This window comes from Sycon ciliatum, chromosome 4 (assembly GCF_964019385.1).
Source record: "Sycon ciliatum chromosome 4, ocSycCili1.1, whole genome shotgun sequence".
NCBI classification, from domain to species: Eukaryota; Metazoa; Porifera; class Calcarea; order Leucosolenida; family Sycettidae; genus Sycon; species Sycon ciliatum.
Window position 1 is genome coordinate 5,494,654 of NC_088646.1, and position 19,100 is coordinate 5,513,753.

General features: G+C 49.5%; 1 protein-coding gene across 1 annotated transcript; it reads right to left on the reverse strand.

Annotated features, from left to right (window-relative positions):
* Nucleotides 1-6,969: 6,969 nt before the first annotated feature.
* On the reverse strand, nucleotides 6,970-8,774 carry LOC135814079 (transcription factor Sox-7-like). Its single transcript, XM_065327140.1, has one exon. It carries the CDS (start codon nucleotides 8,680-8,682, stop codon nucleotides 7,339-7,341), a length of 1,344 nt encoding a protein of 447 aa, XP_065183212.1. The 5' UTR covers nucleotides 8,683-8,774; the 3' UTR covers nucleotides 6,970-7,338.
* Between the last annotated feature and the right edge of the window lie 10,326 nt (nucleotides 8,775-19,100).

Here is a 19,100-nt window from a genome sequence, read left to right on the forward strand (position 1 = left end):
TCGAAAAGCAGTGAAATTGGCAGAACCATACAAACCTTATGGCAGGCAATTCCTCGAATTCTGCTCCATTTTTTTTATCCACATACCAAACATGCATGAAACTTACCAGAAAAAGTACCGAATTCTGCCAATTTTTCTGCCGGCAGAATCCGCCGGACCCTAGTGTGTGTGTGTGTGTGTGTGTGTGTGTGTGTGTGTGTGTGTGTGTGTGTGTGTCGTAATCGACAAGAGCTACGAGCATGAGCAGAAGTGTTTCTTCATCTTCATTGACCTGAAGAAAGCCTATGACTCAGTTCCGCGAGAGTGTCTGTGGTTAGTACTGCGAAAAGCTGGCGTCCCCGAGAAGCTGATCGCTGTTATCCGTGCATTCCATGACGGCATGACCGCAACTCTCCGTCTGTCGAATGTTGAAGCTGACCCCATCCCTGTGACGAACGGCTTGCGGCAGGGATGTTGCATGGCCCCTGTCCTATTCAACATCTTCATGTGGGCAGTGATGCATTGTTGGCGCCAGCACGTGCAGCCTATCCCTGGTGTAGGCGCAAAGGTCTTCTTCGAGCCAGATGGGAAGCTACTCCACCACCGTAGCCGCCGTGATAGATCCCTGGAGCTGACAGAGTGTCAGTTTGCTGATGATTCCGCTCTTGTGGCCGCGACACGCCAGGCCGCAGTTTCAGCCTTGGAGGTATTTGTGGATGTATGCAGCGATTTTGGCCTCACCGTCAGTGCCACCAAAACCAAGTTCATGGTCTCTGGCCCCAACATCTCTAACGACGATCTAGAGCCGCTCGCGATTCGAACTATGGAGATTGCCCATGTGTCGTCTTTTCGTTACCTTGGATCCAACATACACAGCAACGGCCGATGTCATGATGATGTCACAACCCGGATTGCACAAGCTGCCAAAGCGTTTGGCGCTCTGAAGAAATCGATATTCCACGATGTAACACTGACAATATCCATCAAACGGTCAGTGTACAATGCTTGTGTGCTGTCGACTCTGCTCTATGGGTCCGAATGCTGGGTACCGCTACAGGCTGATGTTCATGCGTTGTCTGTCTTTCATCTCCGTTGTGTCCGCACCATTCTGGGCATCAGTCGTCAAGATGTATGGAATGACAGGATAACTAATGTTGAAGTTCTGGAGCGCTGGGGAGATACCTTGGACATGGAGTGTCGTCTCAGCAGACGTCGCCTTGAGTGGCTTGGTCATGTGGCAAGGATGGAGGATGAGCGCATCCCGAAGGCTCTACTGTTCGGTTCGTTTCCAAACAAGAGACCTGCCCATGGTCCGCGGAAAAGGTGGCGAGACTGTGTTCGGAGTGACGTCAAACCACTTGACGACTGGTATGAAGTGGCCACCTCTTCTCGCTCCAAATGGCGCCAGGCTTACCGTTGTCTGCCAGACAAGCAGAACAGACCTCGACCATCACCGGTTGTGTGCCAAACTTGTCACCGCTCCTTCAGTCGTGTAAGTGACAGGAAGCGACACAAGTGTACAGCTACGCGTGCCCTACCCGTAAGCCAACAGCCAGGAAGCTGTCACTGCGATCAGTGCGACAGATGGTTCCGGAGCAAGGGTGGATTTGCCCGACACAAGTGCTCGCCAGCAACATCACCAGCAGAGGCATCTTCTGACACACTTGAGTCACCGGTTACAAACAATATGTCCTGCGAACGCTGCAGCTTCCACTGCGCCCGCTGCAACCGCTGTGTGCTATCGCGCCAAGGCATGAAACGTCACAAGTGCAGCCGTGGCTCGGCCAGAGGAACCAACACAGACCGTAGCTCCTTCTGTATCGTTTGCAATTGCGGTCGGCGTTTCAGTAGACCACAGGACCTATCCCGTCATCGCCCCTACTGTTCCGAACCTGCTCAACCCCCCATGGGGTCCGCATAGCCAGAATATGGCAGCGCGTCCAAGGTCCAAGGTGTGTGTGTGTGTGTGTGTGTGTGCGTCTGTGTGTGTGTGTGTGTGTGTGTGTGTGTGTGAAAAAAATTAGTGGCGGTCAATTCATCAGCCTTGCAAGCTGTTGAATGGTTTAATCCCAGCACAAATTGCTATGTCTAACATAGCTGTTCGCTACAGTGTCTGCTCCAGCGCCGGGTGAGCCGGGTAATCCACCCGGTTGGGCGGCGCTTGGACCCGGTTGAAAATATAGTACCGGGTCACCTGTGACCCGGTTGGTACTTTACACTTTCCGGAACTTTGAAAGGACTGACTACATGGCTTGTATGTGTCAGATTATCCGACTCAGATACTTCTTCTTCTTTCGTAATTATTTTTTCTAATTCCTGTCCTCTCTTTCTAAATGCGGCTTATCCATTCGCCTTTATATCATTGGGCCTAGTTCCCGTTTATTGTCCGAATTAAAATAAACCAACCAACCAGTTAAAGCATGTGACTCGGCTGGTGAGACAGCGCCAGGTACATGTATGCCCGGCTCCGACCCGGTTGAAATGGTTGCGCCAGGTACACGTGTACCCGGCTGTCCTACAATCCTAGAGCAGACACTGCCGCGCTATCATCGCTTCCGCGATGGGCATGCCTGAGTCTGAGTGTGTGTGTGTGTGTGTGTGTGTGTGTGTGTGTGTGTGTGTGTGTGTGTGTGTGTGTGTGTGTGTGTGTGTGTGTGTAAATTAGTGGCGGTCAATTCATCAGCCTTGTAAGCTGTTGCCGGAATAGTGCAATCCCAGCACAAGTTGCTATGTCTAACATAGCTGTTCGCTATCATCGCTTCTGCGATGGGCAGGTCTGAGGTGTGAGGTGTGTGTGTGTGTGTGTGTGTGTGTGTGTGTGTGTGTGTGTGACTGTGCGTGTGTGCGTGTGTGCGTGTGTGTATGTAGCACGCATGCGCACTTCGTGCTAGTAGTCTTATTGTTGTCGCCAAACCGGGAATCTGACCTCGCCTTGCGAAGACCCCGCCAGTTTGCATTACACATTGAATTTGTATAGGACGAGTAAGCTTGTAGTACTTTCAGCGGTGCTGTAGCAGATCTTGAGGCCGAGGGCAAGCCGGCATGATAAGCGCAGTACAAAGTATTTCGGCAAACCTTGTCCACCTAGTGCCTAGGCCCACCCGCTTCCTCCTCTGACTGCTGACTCCTCCAACCAGTGTAGCAGCAAGAGTATAATAACCCTTATACTCTTGAGTCTTGGTACCAGGCGTATGATGACTGCAGTCTGCAGGCGTATGATGACTGCAGTCTGCAGGCAGAAGAAGATGGCAAACCGTTTCGTTTTAACTCCGAGTTTCACGCACGAGGCGATCATTAGACAACAGTGCTTTGAGCAAGACAACAGTGCTGCTGGCTTATAAGTTATATATCCACAAAGTAAAGGTGTGAATCATAGCAGCGGTGAACAATTGCATTACTGTGTGAATAATATTTTCCGTTTGTAACTTTCCATCAAAACTAATGAATATTTCAAGTGACAAGCATTGGAGCAGGTTGTCTGCCACTTGATTAGGTGATGCATGTTGGTGGAACGAAGTTCCGAACCGAAGGTAGTACGTGTACTGATTCTCGTGGCGGCCTTTGACACAAGTTCTCTCCTCTTGTTGAGAGAATGGTGCTTGCGCGATTGCCAATTTTTCCGCAAGGTATACATGTAGGTTGCACCTTTGCTCTTCTTGCTGTAAGCCACTACTTTGCGGTGCACTGTCCATTGAATGCTGCATGCCTTCCCTTCACATTTCTTTGCCCAAGTGTATTGTGATAGGCGCGTGCTCTTCTGGTGTTGTCTGTTGCGCAGAGATGATTGGTGGTTATAGTAGCGTTGTTTGAATGTTGTTGCTGTTAGCCCAGTGTATTCCTTCTTCTCTGCATCTTAGCACACGAAGAGACGAAGCCAGTTGTAAATCTGCTGAGGCCTTTCGTACCATTACTTCTCAAATCCGCACATGGTGATAATGTGCCGATATGTTTCCGTCCGACTAAGTCTTTATTCTCTGTATCTGTGGTGACATATATGTGCATGTACTGACACTATAATGTACGTATGTAGGTATGTATTGTACATATCCATGCTGACATACCGGTGTGTACATTGTACAATCTACTGTCAGCATCCTCGTCCTCAGCGGCTCTTGTACCTCGAGTGTCGGCTCAGATATGCAGTGTCCTACGCTGGATGCAAACATGGCGACTTAGACCCAACCTGACTAAAACCGAAACGAGAGAGCTTGGAAGCTCAGGGCCCTACGCTATGCTTTGTTACTTAGCTCATCGTGCATGTTGTGGGAACTGATGGAAATGTTTCCTGGGAAGGCGCTGACTCTGCCGAGCACGCGCGTTCTGGAGTCGACGGGATCACTCTGGCAACGTTTCCTGTGACCGGCGCTGACTCGCCCGTTCACGCCTATTTTGGAGACGACGGGATCTCTCTTCCAAAGTATGTTTTTGCTGACGCATCCTTTCACCTATTCGGCAACTAACATCCATTCTAATTTCATTTCCTCCTCGTCTCCCTATTTCTTTCCAGAAAGTCTCTCTATACATCAGGGAGTCGTACTGTATTGGCAGCTACCCTAACGGGTCACGCCGCCCACCACCCAAGCATGGGTATGATGAGGGACAGTGGCAACAGAAACAAAAATACAGCAAGCAGGGAGAGAAAGCAAGAGAAAGACGGCGATAGTAGTACATCTGGTGTGCGACGTATAGAAAAGAGAGATGACAAGAGATGCGCACAAAATAGGAAACAATAATTATTTTTGCAGTTCCGAAACAATCAACCAGGTGATGGAGTGTGGGCACCTGAAGTCCCACCTGGACTCCACTGGAAGAACATCCCACGCAGGGATATCAGCGATAGGCCAAGCGTTGAAAAACAGCCATGAGGACACATCGTCTAGAAGTCCACCGCGCTCGAACTGAAATTGCAGGTTTAAACAATTTCCCACGCGGCGTCAGGCAGCGTAACTCTTCTCCCTGCATCACCATCCATCTCCAGCAACCGTCTCCACTCACAGCTCATGCCTCTGCCACCACTGTACTCCTCCGAGCTTCGCAGTTTGAAACCATTCGGGGGTCAGCTACACCACCGCGAATGGAGAGACGAGGACGACAACGGTCGTGACTGAAAAGACACTGCCTTGGCGACCGCGTCGCGGAACCCTCGCCCCAGCAAATTCAGAAATACGCCAGGGGCAACTCTGGTGGACCCAGAGCCACCCCCTTGGCAAGACTAGTAAGAGGAACGACTGAAAACTCAGATAAAACAGAGCTACAAAAATGCAACCGTCCCCTTCAAGCACAGTTGCAACACACAGGGAGTCGTATACATGTACATGTACATAATATTGTGGCCAGCTGTTTGTAGCCAGCTGTGTTTGATGGTACGGTACGGTACGGGACAGATACGGGAGCCAGCAAATGGCCAGCTGTGCGATACGGTACGGGACAGATACGGGATAGCGCCAGGCGTGACACAAACAAACAAACAAACACCAAATTAAAGCTGTGTGGACCCTGGCTAGCGCCAGACGTTACTGAAGTAACGTCTTCTGCATAGCTACGGGAATAATGTTCCTTCCCCCAATCTCATCCATGTCACTTTTACACCATCCTGATTTCCCAGAACCCATAAAGGTTGTTTCCAACCATAAACACCTGGGAATAATGCTTGATGATCGTCTCTCTTGGTCTTTCCATATTGATGCTCTTTGCAGCCGTTCAAGCTCTGCCCTAGGTGTTATACGTCCCCATTGCTTCCATCTTCCTTTCAAATGTAAAATTTTGTTTTACAAACTGTACATCCTGCCTCTTTTCCTGTACGCTGCTGTTAGCTGGTGTGGCTTGTCCTTGGTTCTCGCTGAGCATCTCGAAATCCACCATAGAAAACTTCTTCGTATCCTGTTTAGTCTACCCCCTCTCTACTCTTCTGCTTCCCTGTATGTCCTTGCAAATGCTTGCCCACTGTCGACCCACCGTCAAAAATTAATTTGCACTTTTACTCACAAATTTAAACTAGCTCTACATCCTCCTCATCTTAACGTGTATAACTGGTTCCGAATCACAGATGGCTCCCAGACAAGATGCTCTGTTGCCCTCCCCTTGGCTAAAACGTCCTCCCTTGTACGCTCTCCACTCTTTGTGGCTTACTCTGCTTGGCTTGCGCTGCCCGCTACTACGCGCAATGCCAGTACCCTGGACGCATTTAAATCTGCTCACTAGATTCACCATCACCTGTCCCTCCCATGCTTCTCCGTCTTGACCATTACTTTTCATCTTTTATCCACCATGGTTGGTTAACACCCACATCTCCCGTACTGGCTGATTTTCTTCTCATGCCATGAGGTGTTAATAATAATAATAATGTCATGCTTGTTTGAACATTCTAAAAAGAGACTTCAGATTCCTCAACAACAACCGTTGAAAAAGTTTCTCTACTTGTGAAACATTTCAAGAATATGTTGTTGAGGGACCTGAACTGTTTGCTCTTCTAAAGCATTATAATATCTCCGAGGACACTTTTGCATGCTTGTTTGCTAGGCAATCATCTACGCACTCGCTGTACATGTACATGATCCAACGTTTAGAATCGCGCAGAGCCCCCCCCCCCCCCTCGAACTTGAACATGACTGTACGCCGCCCAAAATACTAACTATCCATGAAATGGATGGCGGGGGCGGGGGGGGGGGGGTACAATATGATCAGATGTTATCATGATGAATATGATTGTACAGGTATGCCCACAGGGTCGAAATGTCTGGTGGCCAAAGGGGGGGGGGGGGGGGGGATCTGACCTGCTGTACCCCAACTCTTATCACAACACCATCACATGCCGTCAGCACTGGTATTACATAGCATGTAGTAGGTTTTGTTCATTTCTTTCACTGTCCGGTGCAGGCATCATTGCATCAAGCACTCTTTGACAATACCCTGTGGAAGGGAGGAGTCCTCTTGCAACACTGCTTCGTATTCACAGCGCCCACACTATATTTATATCAGGTACACAGTTCATTGGTTTTTAGGGGTGATGAACGCCATTTTTTCTCTTTCGTTGTCTTGTCCTTGTGTTGAAGATAAACATGTTTGTACATGCGCGTGAAGATAACTGTTAGTAAAGCAATTGAATAAAGCAGAAAACAGGGAGATGAGTTGAATCGTCTATGATAAACCATGCGTAAGCATAATAAGAGCAACAGCATATTTTCAGGTCTTGTTCCTTGGGTTTTTTAATATTCGAGATATGACATTATGAACTAATCCGGTTGATTGTACGGCCTAGGCTGCGTGTTGCGAGCATAATTTTGAAATTTGAAAATAGATTTGCAATAGCTACAGCAAACAATTGCTAATTGCTATGGGTCTAAATTGGTTTGGATAGGACTAAAACAGAAAGCTTGAGTCAGTGACACTTGGCCAGTAATCGTCCATGCCAGCGAAGGAAGTCGAGTCGAGCTGACCCAGGGAAGCGAAGAATTGGTCACTTGCTGCCGATGGAGTGGCTTGCCAAGTTGGCGACGCGTCGCACGATTTGCACAGTTCATCTAACCAGGACTTCTCCAGTGGACTAAGCAAGGACGTGGAGGTCATTGATGGTGTCGACGTTGATGTAGCATCGGAGTCGTAGCCCACACTCGACACGTCCGACGCTCGCTCAAACTGTAGAGGTGAGAATGAGGTGGCACCACTTCTGCCACTATCTAGAACTTGTACGTGCTCAACGGACGTCGAAAGGTCAGCCAGCAACTCGCTGCTCGTGTGAGCCGCTTGCTGGTTGAGCGTCTTCAGACTAAACAGATCGGACTTGGTCTCGCAATCGGCGAGCGAATACGGTGACAGTCGCTGACACTGTTGACCGCCCTGGGTATGGGTTGCACCAACAGCGCTAGGCAGTTCTACTTTGACATGATGTGGCGTCATTGGAGGTGTGTTGCAGGCGGAGGGAGGGGAAATCCCGGAGCGAGGACAAGGGTGACAATGCAGCGTGGCAGGTGCCGTCAACTGCTGGTGTCCTGCCGCTGTAGACGGGTCAAGCTCTAGACAGGTGGTGGTCGGACGTGTGAGAACGCGATGATTGCGAATCTGTGCACTGGCCGAATGTATGGACCTGTCCTGCAGCTCCTGACTGATTACAGTGGCTGGTACTGCTGCTGGCGACTCTTGCTCTTTCTTGACTACTGCGTCTACGGCACTTTCACCTTTGCGTGACCGTTTAGGGGTCTTGGTTTTGCGTTTCTTCTCCGCCAGTCCCACGTACTGGGTGATTTCTTGTTGAGACAGGAGCTTGAAAACACGGCTAATCTCTTCCTGCTTGATCCGCCGGCCTCGTACCCGTCTGGCGGCTGGGTCCTTCTTTCTTGGCTTGTATTTGTAGTCGGGGTGTTGCAGCCGATGCAGCTCTGCTATTCTAATTGCCTCCGCCTTGTAGGGTTGCTTCTCGCTGTCATCCATCTTGTTCCAGTTCTGCCCCAGCAGGCGACTTAGCTCAGCATTGTGAATACCAGGGTGTATTGCGGAGAGACGCGGTCGTTCCTGCTGCGCCCAGACCATAAAGGGGTTCATGGGCCTCTTCACTCTGTTGTCCAGGCTCTCGCCCGGGCTGCTAACGCCGCTGTCACTGCCCGGGCTGGCGGCGGACGATGTTGGCTGCATTGCTAATGGAGGTGAAGGTGGTGGCGAAAGTATCACGGGGGCGGAGGAAAAGTTTCTTCTCATTGGGACCTTCATCGTTACCACTTACAGTCGGAGCGTTGAGACGGGAGGATAATATTGGCAAAACGTCTCTCGGTCGAGGAAGATTGAATTGCATGGTGATGATGGAAGTCAATCCAATTTATTCATCGTCTCAAAACTGCGTATGACCTGTGAGATGAGGTACACGTCGCAACGTCGTGCATGGCTTCGACTTGTTTTCGTCTTGCGCTGTCAACTGTCAACGTGACAGAGTGTACAAGTTAGGGTGAAAACTGGAGTGGAGCTGGACTCACGTGGACGGATCTGACAGCTTGTTGAACGCTCCTACCGCGTCGTGGTGTATGAGTCTATGACTAAGCCAGCACGTGCTAGGTTGCTGGCCAGGCCAGCAGGGACAGACTTGCATGTACTGATCTACTGGACAGACATGCACAACTAGCTCATTTCGGAGGCAGGCCGTGCACGTGTTGGCCATGCTGGCGCCGGAGAGTCTCTTGTGTTGACGTTCGGTCAGTTTGTGCTCGGGGGCCCGAGACCGTTCACTCACACGGCGTCGCGGAACAGTGATGGTGCGATCCACATCGGAACAGCAGTTACTAGCAAAACCCGTTTCTTATCATTCGTCAGACGGAATGCACGTGCAGCTCAACTCTGTCCTGGCCATGCGCAGGCTCGTGTCCTAGCCGCCAAGGTCTGGACTGCTGGACTGCGCATACTTCACAATGCACAAGATCATCACAGGATGGTTGCATGCCCTCCGAATGTTGTCCTTGGCACAGAGAAGATGAAGTTGGAACTGTGCCAAGAGAAGAGACAGAATTGAGGAACATGCACAGAACTGACATTCATCCGTCGTCAGGCGACAAAACAGTCACATTCATTGTCAGTGCGTCTTTGTTTAGAACTAAATGACTTCTCAAAACAAGAACGAAAGCTCGTTGGGGTTAAAGTGTTCACACTTTCGTGCAGTGTCGATGTTGCGTCTCATCTCTGATTGTGCAACGCTTAGCTCAATCTACAAAATGTGCCTAGTACTAGTATACCGGTATCTATCCAGCAATGGTACACAGTGAACCAGTAGTGTGTATGCACGTGGATGTCTCCCTACAATCTAGACCATTTTAAATTTTCACGATTCTGAGCTGGTCTGTCCAGTTTGTCTTGTTTACAGTTGTGCAACTCTTTCTCTGGGATCATACCATATCCAAATCGGCTTCCCCAATTTACCACTAATATCTAAGTGTTCGTCACCTGATCAACCCCATACCAGTACCCTGGCATTGAACAGTCTTATCGGACGTTGATTACTCAGCTCTACTCGTGCAGATTCATCATTACCACCATGAATCGTTGTCTTTTGGGACACACTCGGGCGGAGCGTGCAGGAAGAGCACGCTGTTACAGGGATTGGCGCCTCCACAGAACCGCCGCAGCCTGTTCGATGACAATTTAGGCGCTGTTCACGAGTCGACGTTGCCGGGCTAGTCCGCTGCTCGCTTACAACACGCAGTGTTTGGTCGCACGGTTTCGGTGCAGAGTTGAGTCTGAGGTAAACTGCATGCAGTGAGTGGTCTGTCTGTCTGTCTGTACCGTGTGGATGAAGTGTCCGTACTGAGTGATAGCACGCACTTGAAGTTGAAGGCAGTCCAGTGTTGCCCGAAGGTTTTAGGGTTGACACGTCGTGGATTGACAGGTTCTGATCGATATGACACACTTACACTTTTACAGCAATCCAACTAGCTGTCACAGGTCTGTCTGCTTGGGCGGCACATCGCTCCTGCCCTACACCGGTGAAGTGCGCATGGCTGTAATGTATCTGCAGTCTGGGTGATAGTGGCTTGCTGGCTGGTTCGGGGAGGAGCAAGGTCGAATCGAAGACTGATACTGTGAATGTGATTCATGCTGATGACTACTAGTATCAACTATCACGAACGTACATATGGCAAGGGAGCAAGAGTAGTAGATCTACGTGTCGATCTATCCGCCAGCACACTATGCTGGTACCTGCTGTCCTCAACTCCAGTCAACTCACTGTCAACGACTTTGGTCACGTTGCGTTGCCCCACAAGGCCACAGCAGCCTCTTGCCCAGTCTTGGTACACAGACACGTGTATGTGCGGTAGGCAGCAAGAGCTTCATAGCAGCTGCAGCAATCAGCCTTGGCGTCCCCTTCGTGACCTTTGGAGTAGTTGTTTACTAGTAACCGACAACCAGAGGCCAACCGTGAGACTTGAGACTTGGCGATCGTGCAAGTAGCGACAGAAGTAGCAGCACACGGTCGCAGGCCTGTAGCCTGTAGGAGCAACGCCTGCTTTTATCTTGTGTCTTACGACTGGCAACAGCCAGCAGCACTCTTACGACTTTTCCGTACTGTTCGTGCCGCGGCCATTGTGCTTTTTGTGGGATTGAATGAAGGGGAAAGCCGCGAGTGTACGTGTGCCTCCTGGACAGTGCGTGGAGAACCTGCTCCAGGCGCCAGTAACTCGTCATCGGAGACTGCCAACACGAGGGCAGCAGTACACGGGCTGAAAGCATGGTCGCCATGTTCGCACATGGGTCGCACATGCATGCTTAATTGTCTCCTCATACATGTATATCCTGCTCGAAACCATTGTTCTATAATCATCTACAAGCTTCTGATGTAATTGGCGCTGACTGTTCATACTGGCAACGAAAACTAATCTCGAAGATTCAAAATCCATCGCTGTCTCCATGTTTTCCCTTTCCTCAGTCCTCACTGACTAGCCTGAAGACGCAGTATCGCTATGCATGTACATTGTACATGTACCTATATGAATCGCACCTGAGTCGTAGCACTCCTTATTATCGTCCAAATCTATTCTATGGCGCTATAGATAATATTCGCTGTAGGAACTCCTCCAATAGGACAGGAGTCTCTGTATAAAAAAGGAATCTTTGGCGGACATGCCCAAGCAGTGCACAATGCAGTCAACATAAGTGCTTGTCCTCAGGCTTCGTTCAGAGAGTCGTTGCAACGTTTTACCTGCTACAATACACGTAACATGTCGCTGTTTCAGGGTTGGTAATCATGATGACGTTGTCTTCATGACAAACTATTACTAATCAGCAATGATCTATAAATATCTGTATGAGATGGACGTAGCGCAGGACTGGCATAATACCGGAACAGCATATAAACAGACTAACACTATCGGACCACAGCACCAATACGGGTGCTAGGAGTTGAGATGGTAGACGTGATTGTATCATTTCTTTAGAGCTCGAAAAGCATTCCTTAACACGAGCGAAGGACTTGCAAGCCCCGAATAGATAGCCGCGATAACGTTGCGCACGGGCCGACAAAAGAGAGTACTTTATCTCCTCCATCCAAAGGGGGGGGGGGGGGGGGGGCATCAATCCCTTCCAGAAAGTGCACAGTCAGTGCATGTCGTTTATTGGTAGATCTACATGTACATGTTATTTTGATCAGTTGGTACTGTTTTAGATGTGGGACAGTCACACTGGACTGGAAGCAACACTGCACACTTTTTTAATCCACTGACCACGTGACGATGTTACCTGGAAAAGTATAGTAAAACTCTCCAACTTTGTTACTAAGGCTTTGTACGGCTCTGTTCATGGTGGAAGAAAGAATGAGAGTGGCTAACCTATGGCTTGTCCATCCTTACTGCACACTGCATGCCTCTGTGACAGAGCTACATGTGGAGAGTAGAGTAGAGGCGGGATCCGTCATTGTAGACAGTTCAACTCCTATTGACGTCACTCTTCTCTTCCGTTACCAAACTAACTTACCATGGACACAGGACTGAGAGTCTGTGGACACCTACATGTAGATCTACATGTACTATACAATCGTCATGTACATGTATATGGCTCGTAGATCTACGATGCATGTACAAGTGACATAATTGTTGGTTGACACCAAGCATGTTACCAGGCGGAGGACCACTGTGTTCGGAAGTAGTGGCCTAATAGTATCTACAACCAACCACGGTTGGCAGAGCCCCGGTCTTGCGACCATCTGAACCGTAGATCGGTTGAACTTCTATGGGTATTAGCCCTGGTTCTGACCCTCACTATAATAGGGAGTTGTTTGAGTCCTCCTGCCATTGCAATGTCAGCCGTGTATTCCCTTTTCGCTCCTACAAAGTTTATAAGGACTGAGCATCAAGAAGAAGACATCCAGGAGCGAACAGAGAATACACGGCTGACATTGCAATGGCAGGAGAACTCAAACAACTCCCTATTATAGTGAGGGTCACAACCAGGGCTAACACCCATACGGTTCAGATGGTCGCAAGACTGGGGCTCTGCCAACCGTGGTTGGTTGTAGAACGGTCCCTGTTTCCGAACACAGTGGTCCTCCGCCTTGTAACATGCTGTCAACCAACAACGTTGTGTTTTTAACAATACAAGGTTTATCTAAATGATTGCATGTACTTGTATACCTCACTGCATATTCACCTAAATACAAAATTAATAGCCATCTACAGACTACATAAAATAGTGAATATTGCTCAATACTCGCCGTTTATATTCACCAATGCTTTAACACCCCACCACCACCACCACCACCAAAAAAGTGATCCGTGTCCCGTCGCGAGGTGATGCGAAGTAGTGAGATCTCAGGTATGTGGTGCGAACTGGACGATCCAGAAGCAGTCACCGACCGTCGATCCGTTCACACCTCCGCGTGGCGCGTTGACCATGGCATTAGCCGGAGGAGTTGCTACCTACACTACGTACCGAACACTGTACTGTAGTACTACCCCACACCGGCTACAGTGTCAGTGGTTCAGAGGGACTAGTCATTTGCCTGTGCAAACTCTGTCTCAGTCAGTGTGCCGGTGAAGACCGAGCTCGGTTGGCCGGTGGAAAATGGCTCTGAGTCATTCCGGCCAGCTCCACTTGGCTTATCTCCAAACCTCTGCCGTGGTCCAGGAAGAAGGCTTTCTCAGCCAACGCGTCTACCGAAGGCCACGTTCTATCCGGCCTTGACGCCTCTGCAGCGGATGGGCTGGTGTGCACTCTACCCAGCCTTTCTGAGTGAAGCGAAGTCCTTGTTCCGGCTACCCGACTTCAAAATGTTGTATCGCTGTGAAGCAGAATCTCCAGGTAAGGATTTGTGGACGTGCATGAGAGACGAATGGATTTGGCATACCAGTAGTTGGGTTTGGGCAACGTTGAGGTTGTTCATGGCTTTCGCTGGTCTAGCGCAGACCACTGCTTGTGGTCGCATTCACGGTTCGCGTTCTGTATCGTGGCCTTGTGAATAGTTGCTCCTATTCATGTCCTTTCACGAAACTCGCTCTGATGGGATTTGCCAACTGGAGTATTGACAATTTCAAGTTCGAGCACACTAAAGCCGCCGTCGGAGCGCCGGTCTGGCGCTTTTTTTCCGGCCAATATGACTAGTACTATAGTATTGACTTCGTCTTGGGGATTAGGCATGGGGAGGTTGCCACACTGGGGTGGTGAGCCCGCCTTTCGTCTGGTGCTTGACCACGATCCTTTATCGGAAGTACGAGAGTATACACACAATGTATTGTCTTTGTGGTCCACTTTCACGACAATATTAGAGAGGTTTCGTTTCACGTTGTTCTGCACTACACCGTGAAATTTCACGTCGGTGTGGCAAATTTTGGCGTCGAAACTCCCGTTCATGACGTGAGCTGAGGTCAACTCACGTTCGACGTGAACGCGATCGCGCGAGTTTCACGGTGTAGTGCAGAACAACGTGCAACGAAACCTCTCTAATAACACACACACACAGAAGTCTCTGCTGCGAGCACGGTTGCTCGGCAATGGTGGCTCGCAGATTACGGTGAGCATTATTGTCAACAGGATGTGGTCTAATTATTTTTTTCTGAGCTGTTGCTTCTATTTGGGAGAACGTGAGTGGGAGCATTGAAAGTCCATAGCGGTAATGTGTCTAGCCTCCTGTTCACAGTTCACTTTCCTGAAATGATACGTTGTAGATATCTGCCTGTATTTCCAAGAACATGTAGCAGTCAGTTGTTTGTTGTGCGTGCATATGCGTGCGTGCACATGTGCACGTGTCGCGGCTGGAACCAAGGGACAAGTGGACCAACACGGCACGGCAACGGTGAAACGCTCCGGCTCCGCAACCACAATCGTCCTAGGATTGTACTGGTGAAAGGCAGGTGCACACCTCTGCTGACCTCTGCTGACCGAATGACCCTGCATCCCATAATCAGTGTGGTTGTTGGGAGTGACTGTGGGGCAATGAAACTGACAAAGTCCAAAGATAGTCCAAACCGGGGTGAACACAAAGCTTACACTGGTCAGGTGGTATCTTGGTCCAGTGATCGTGAGGCGATCTATAGCCCCTTGGCGGATTATGCTGGCATGATTTCTGGCACCTCTTCGAAATTATGCCCTGGCAAAAAAGGACTTCTCAGATCAGACGGTTGGCACAACCTTACGATGCTGGCTGAAGATTAATGCTCCAGGCATATTTAGGCATGTTGCAGGAAATAACCTGGTGAATGTTACCCCTTTTAAGCCGTGCTGTCATGGTGCCAGAGTCGTTGCAAAGTGCAACAAGAATGCAAGGGGATACTGTACTACAGTATAGCACTGAATCATTGGCACAGTGCATAACAGAAGATGACACTGATGAGCACACTGCTTGTTTTTGGACTACACAATGATACATGTAAGTAGTGGATAACCCAGCGCCTCCAAAGTTACACTCCTTTCCATCTACACTCCAGTCCTCACTACATTGATGTAAAGGAGTGTAAACTGTTACTTTGAAGGTACATGTATTTACCCTACTACTTTTAGTATACCCTAGCTAGCTGTGCAGCTAGACTGGCAATGTTGTTAGCTGCTATAGCTGTGCAGCTAGACTGGCAATGTTGTTAGCTGCTATAGCTGTGCAGCTAGACTGGCAATGTTGTTAGCTGCTATAGCTGTGCAGCTAGACTGGCAATGTTGTTAGCTGCTATAGCTGTGCAGCTAGACTGGCAATGTTGTTAGCTGCTATAGCTGTGCAGCTAGACTGGCAATGTTGTTAGCTGCTATAGCTGTGCAGCTAGACTGGCAATGTTGTTAGCTGCTATAGCTGTGCAGCTAGACTGGCAATGTTGTTAGCTGCTATAGCTGTGCAGCTAGACTGGCAATGTTGTTAGCTGCTATAGCTGTGCAGCTAGACTGGCAATGTTGTTAGCTGCTATAGCTGTGCAGCTAGACTGGCAATGTTGTTAGCTGCTATAGCTGTGCAGCTAGACTGGCAATGTTGTTAGCTGCTATAGCTGTGCAGCTAGACTGGCAATGTTGTTAGCTGCTATAGCTGTGCAGCTAGACTGGCAATGTTGTTAGCTGCTATAGCTGTGCAGCTAGACTGGCAATGTTGTTAGCTGTGCAGCTAGGGTATTACATGGTAAGCATATTACTCCGCACAAGAACTTTCGGGCATTTTATGAGCTGATCAAGAATGCTGAATTGTATTGTATAGCCAGCGTTTTCATGCAGCTCTACATGTGGTCCCTGAACCAACCTTGTGTTGGTTACTAGTACAGTCGTCCCTCTCTAATCCGGCACTTTATAATCCAGCACCCTCGATAAACCAGCACAATTTTCAGTAGCCAAAATGTCCTCTTCATGCACATTGCAGCAGTAAATCAGATTTGTTAATCCAGCACCCTCCCTAATCCAGCAGATTTTCGTGGCACAAATGGTGCCGGATTATAGAGGGACCACTGTATTCCACACTGGCAGCTTGCAATGCGTTTGAAGTAGGGCATTGGTATAGTGCTCTGTACATCGTGGAATGGGTTGAGCTTCCCCTGGAACAGCCTTGCCTTTGTGTCAGTTTCGTAACTTATGGTTTCTCTTGTGTCACGTGATTACAAAATGCTTGTGATGTGCTTCCTGTCTCCTCTAGTGCACTCCCAACAATGGCCGTCACATTGGGTACAGCTCTGAACAGTAGGTAGTGCCCCTGCACGAATACGGCAGAGTCAAGGTAGGGGTTTGATCAATATTTTAGTAATTATAAGTATTTACAGTCAAATTTTCAGTATACCCAACTCGCAACACACTAACAGTCCTTGGCTACACCACGTACAGTTGAAATATTTACAGTCAACTTCGCTTATAACGACACTCGGCAGGGCATCAGGAAAGTGTTGTTCGTATTTTCTACTCACACGCACACGAACCCTTCGAAGACTGTATATTCATGCACTCGAGTACTCATACACTCGAATCATCACACAAACTGTGGGGCTTGATCTGTCTTACAACGTTCTTGCAAGACGATACAACAACAGCTCCTGTTCTCTACAATTCCTTACACACACACACTAAAAACACTATCAACTAAAACCAGCTAATTTATGCACAGAACATATCCTGAAAAGCAGCGAAACAAAGGAAGCCAAAGCAGCAGGCATGGAAAGATCCCGTACGCACTATGAACTCTTGCACTCTAGATATGTGCAGCGTACGATACTAGTTCAGCGGCTACTAACACTAGCATGACAGACATGAATGAAACCGCAGCCAAGTGAGCGTGACACAGATTACGAAGGTAATGAAAAGAACCAGACTGTCATCGCACAACCGCCTATTGTCGGCTCACACACAGAAACCAGATAGTCTAGCAATATATGAAATGCGACGGAACATAATCCCCCTCTCACACGAAGGTTATAAGACTGAGTGTGATACCAACAGTAACGATAGAACATGAAAAGACAAAGAACTAAAAGGAAATGTGCAGGTCCATTCTATGCTGCTACTGTCACTACGGTGGGCTAAGGCACTGAATTCCTCAGCCACTATCTGCACACAATGGAACAAGCTGGTGAACACTCCGGCGCTTGATCTTGTCGGCGATCTTCACGTCCACTACCCTTACATGACCATCGGCTCCTGGATGGGTTCCTACGACTCTGCCTAGTGGCCACTGGCCACGTGTCACATCCGGACTTGAGCACAGCACCAAGTCGCCTTTCTGCAGCTCTCTTCTCTCTGCTCTCCATTTCTTCCTGAGGTTCAATAGCGGAACCAGTTCCTTCATCCAGCGGGTCCATACATGACACACATGCTGCTGTACTACTTGCCAACGCTTCCGCGGGTGGACAGCGTCAGAGGCATTCACTTCCATCTCCAAATCAAGTGGTTGCACTATGCGGCCAACGAGGAAATGATTCGGGGTCAGCACATCGGCATCCTGCGGGTCAGTGCTGAGCTGTGTGAGAGGACGGGAATTCAGGATATTCTCAACCTCGGTGAAGGCAGTGACGAGCTCCTCATCAGTCAAGCTGGCCTTGCCCAGCACATGAGTGAGTGCACGCTTTGCTGCTTTCACTACTGCTTCGAAGATACCGCCAAAGTGGGGAGAACGTGGTGGATTGAAACGCCATTTGATACCATCATCGGCGGACCGACGTTCTACCTTCTGCCAATCAATCTGCTCGGCAGCTTCACGAAGCTCTCTCTCAGCGGCAACGAAATTGGTGCCATTGTCGGATATCATGACGGATGGATTTCCCCGACGCTTTACGAATCTAGAGAACGCCATCAAGAAGCTGTCTGCGTTCAACGATGTCGCCATCTCTAGGTGACAGGCCCGGGTCTCCACACAAGTGAAGACGCACAGATAGCGTTTCTGCTGTGCCCGACTGCGGCCTTGTTTCGTGAGAAATGGGCCCGCGAAGTCGACTCCACAATTGCTGAAGGGTTTGAACGACTGAGTTGTTCGTACACTGGGCACAGGTCCCATCAGCTGTTCTGCTGGTTTAGCATTCATCCGCTGGCACCTCACACAGCTTCGGCGTGCGCGTTTTACAGCTGCAAGGCCGTTCACGATCCAGAACCTCTGCCCGAGATTCGCCAGTAGGTGTTGGGACCCTGCAGAATGGTGGCATTGTTGATCCTCTTGCATGATCAACAGCTGTGTCACCCGATGGTTTGGTGGCAGCAACATGGGCTGCTGTAGACCACGGCCGAGATGTGCCGATTCCTTTAGTCGTCCACTCAGTGTCAGTATAGGAACACCTTCAATTGCGAGCAACACCGGATTCAACCGTTGTAGCGGGTCGGATGCCGGCAGAGTCTTTCCAAGTGCAAGTCGCTGGATTGTGCCTCCATAGGTGTCGACTTGAGCCGCTCTAATCCAGTGTAGTTCCGCATTCTGCAGTTCTTGCGGCGACAACTCCTCCGTAGCGTGTTGTTCTGTGGAGTTGCTGGCTGCACTCTTTGCAGACGTCCCGTCAGTCTGTTGCAATGGTACCACTACCGCGCTGGTGGGAACCGCTCGCCCCCTCGTGATCCTTGCTCTCAGGTTGCCTAGGAATCGCAAGCACCATGCCGTGATGCGTACTAGCCGCGACCAGGACGAGTACGTAGATGGGCTTAGCCTGATCTGTTCATGTTCGACGGCGAACGTGATGGCTGGCTTCTTCTTCAGTTGTCCGGGGAGCTGAGCTGGCACA

Coding starts and splice junctions, on each gene's coding strand:
- LOC135814079 (XM_065327140.1), bottom strand. CDS start 8,682: ATGAAGGTCCCAATGAGAAGAAACTTTTCCTCCGCCCCCGTGATACTT.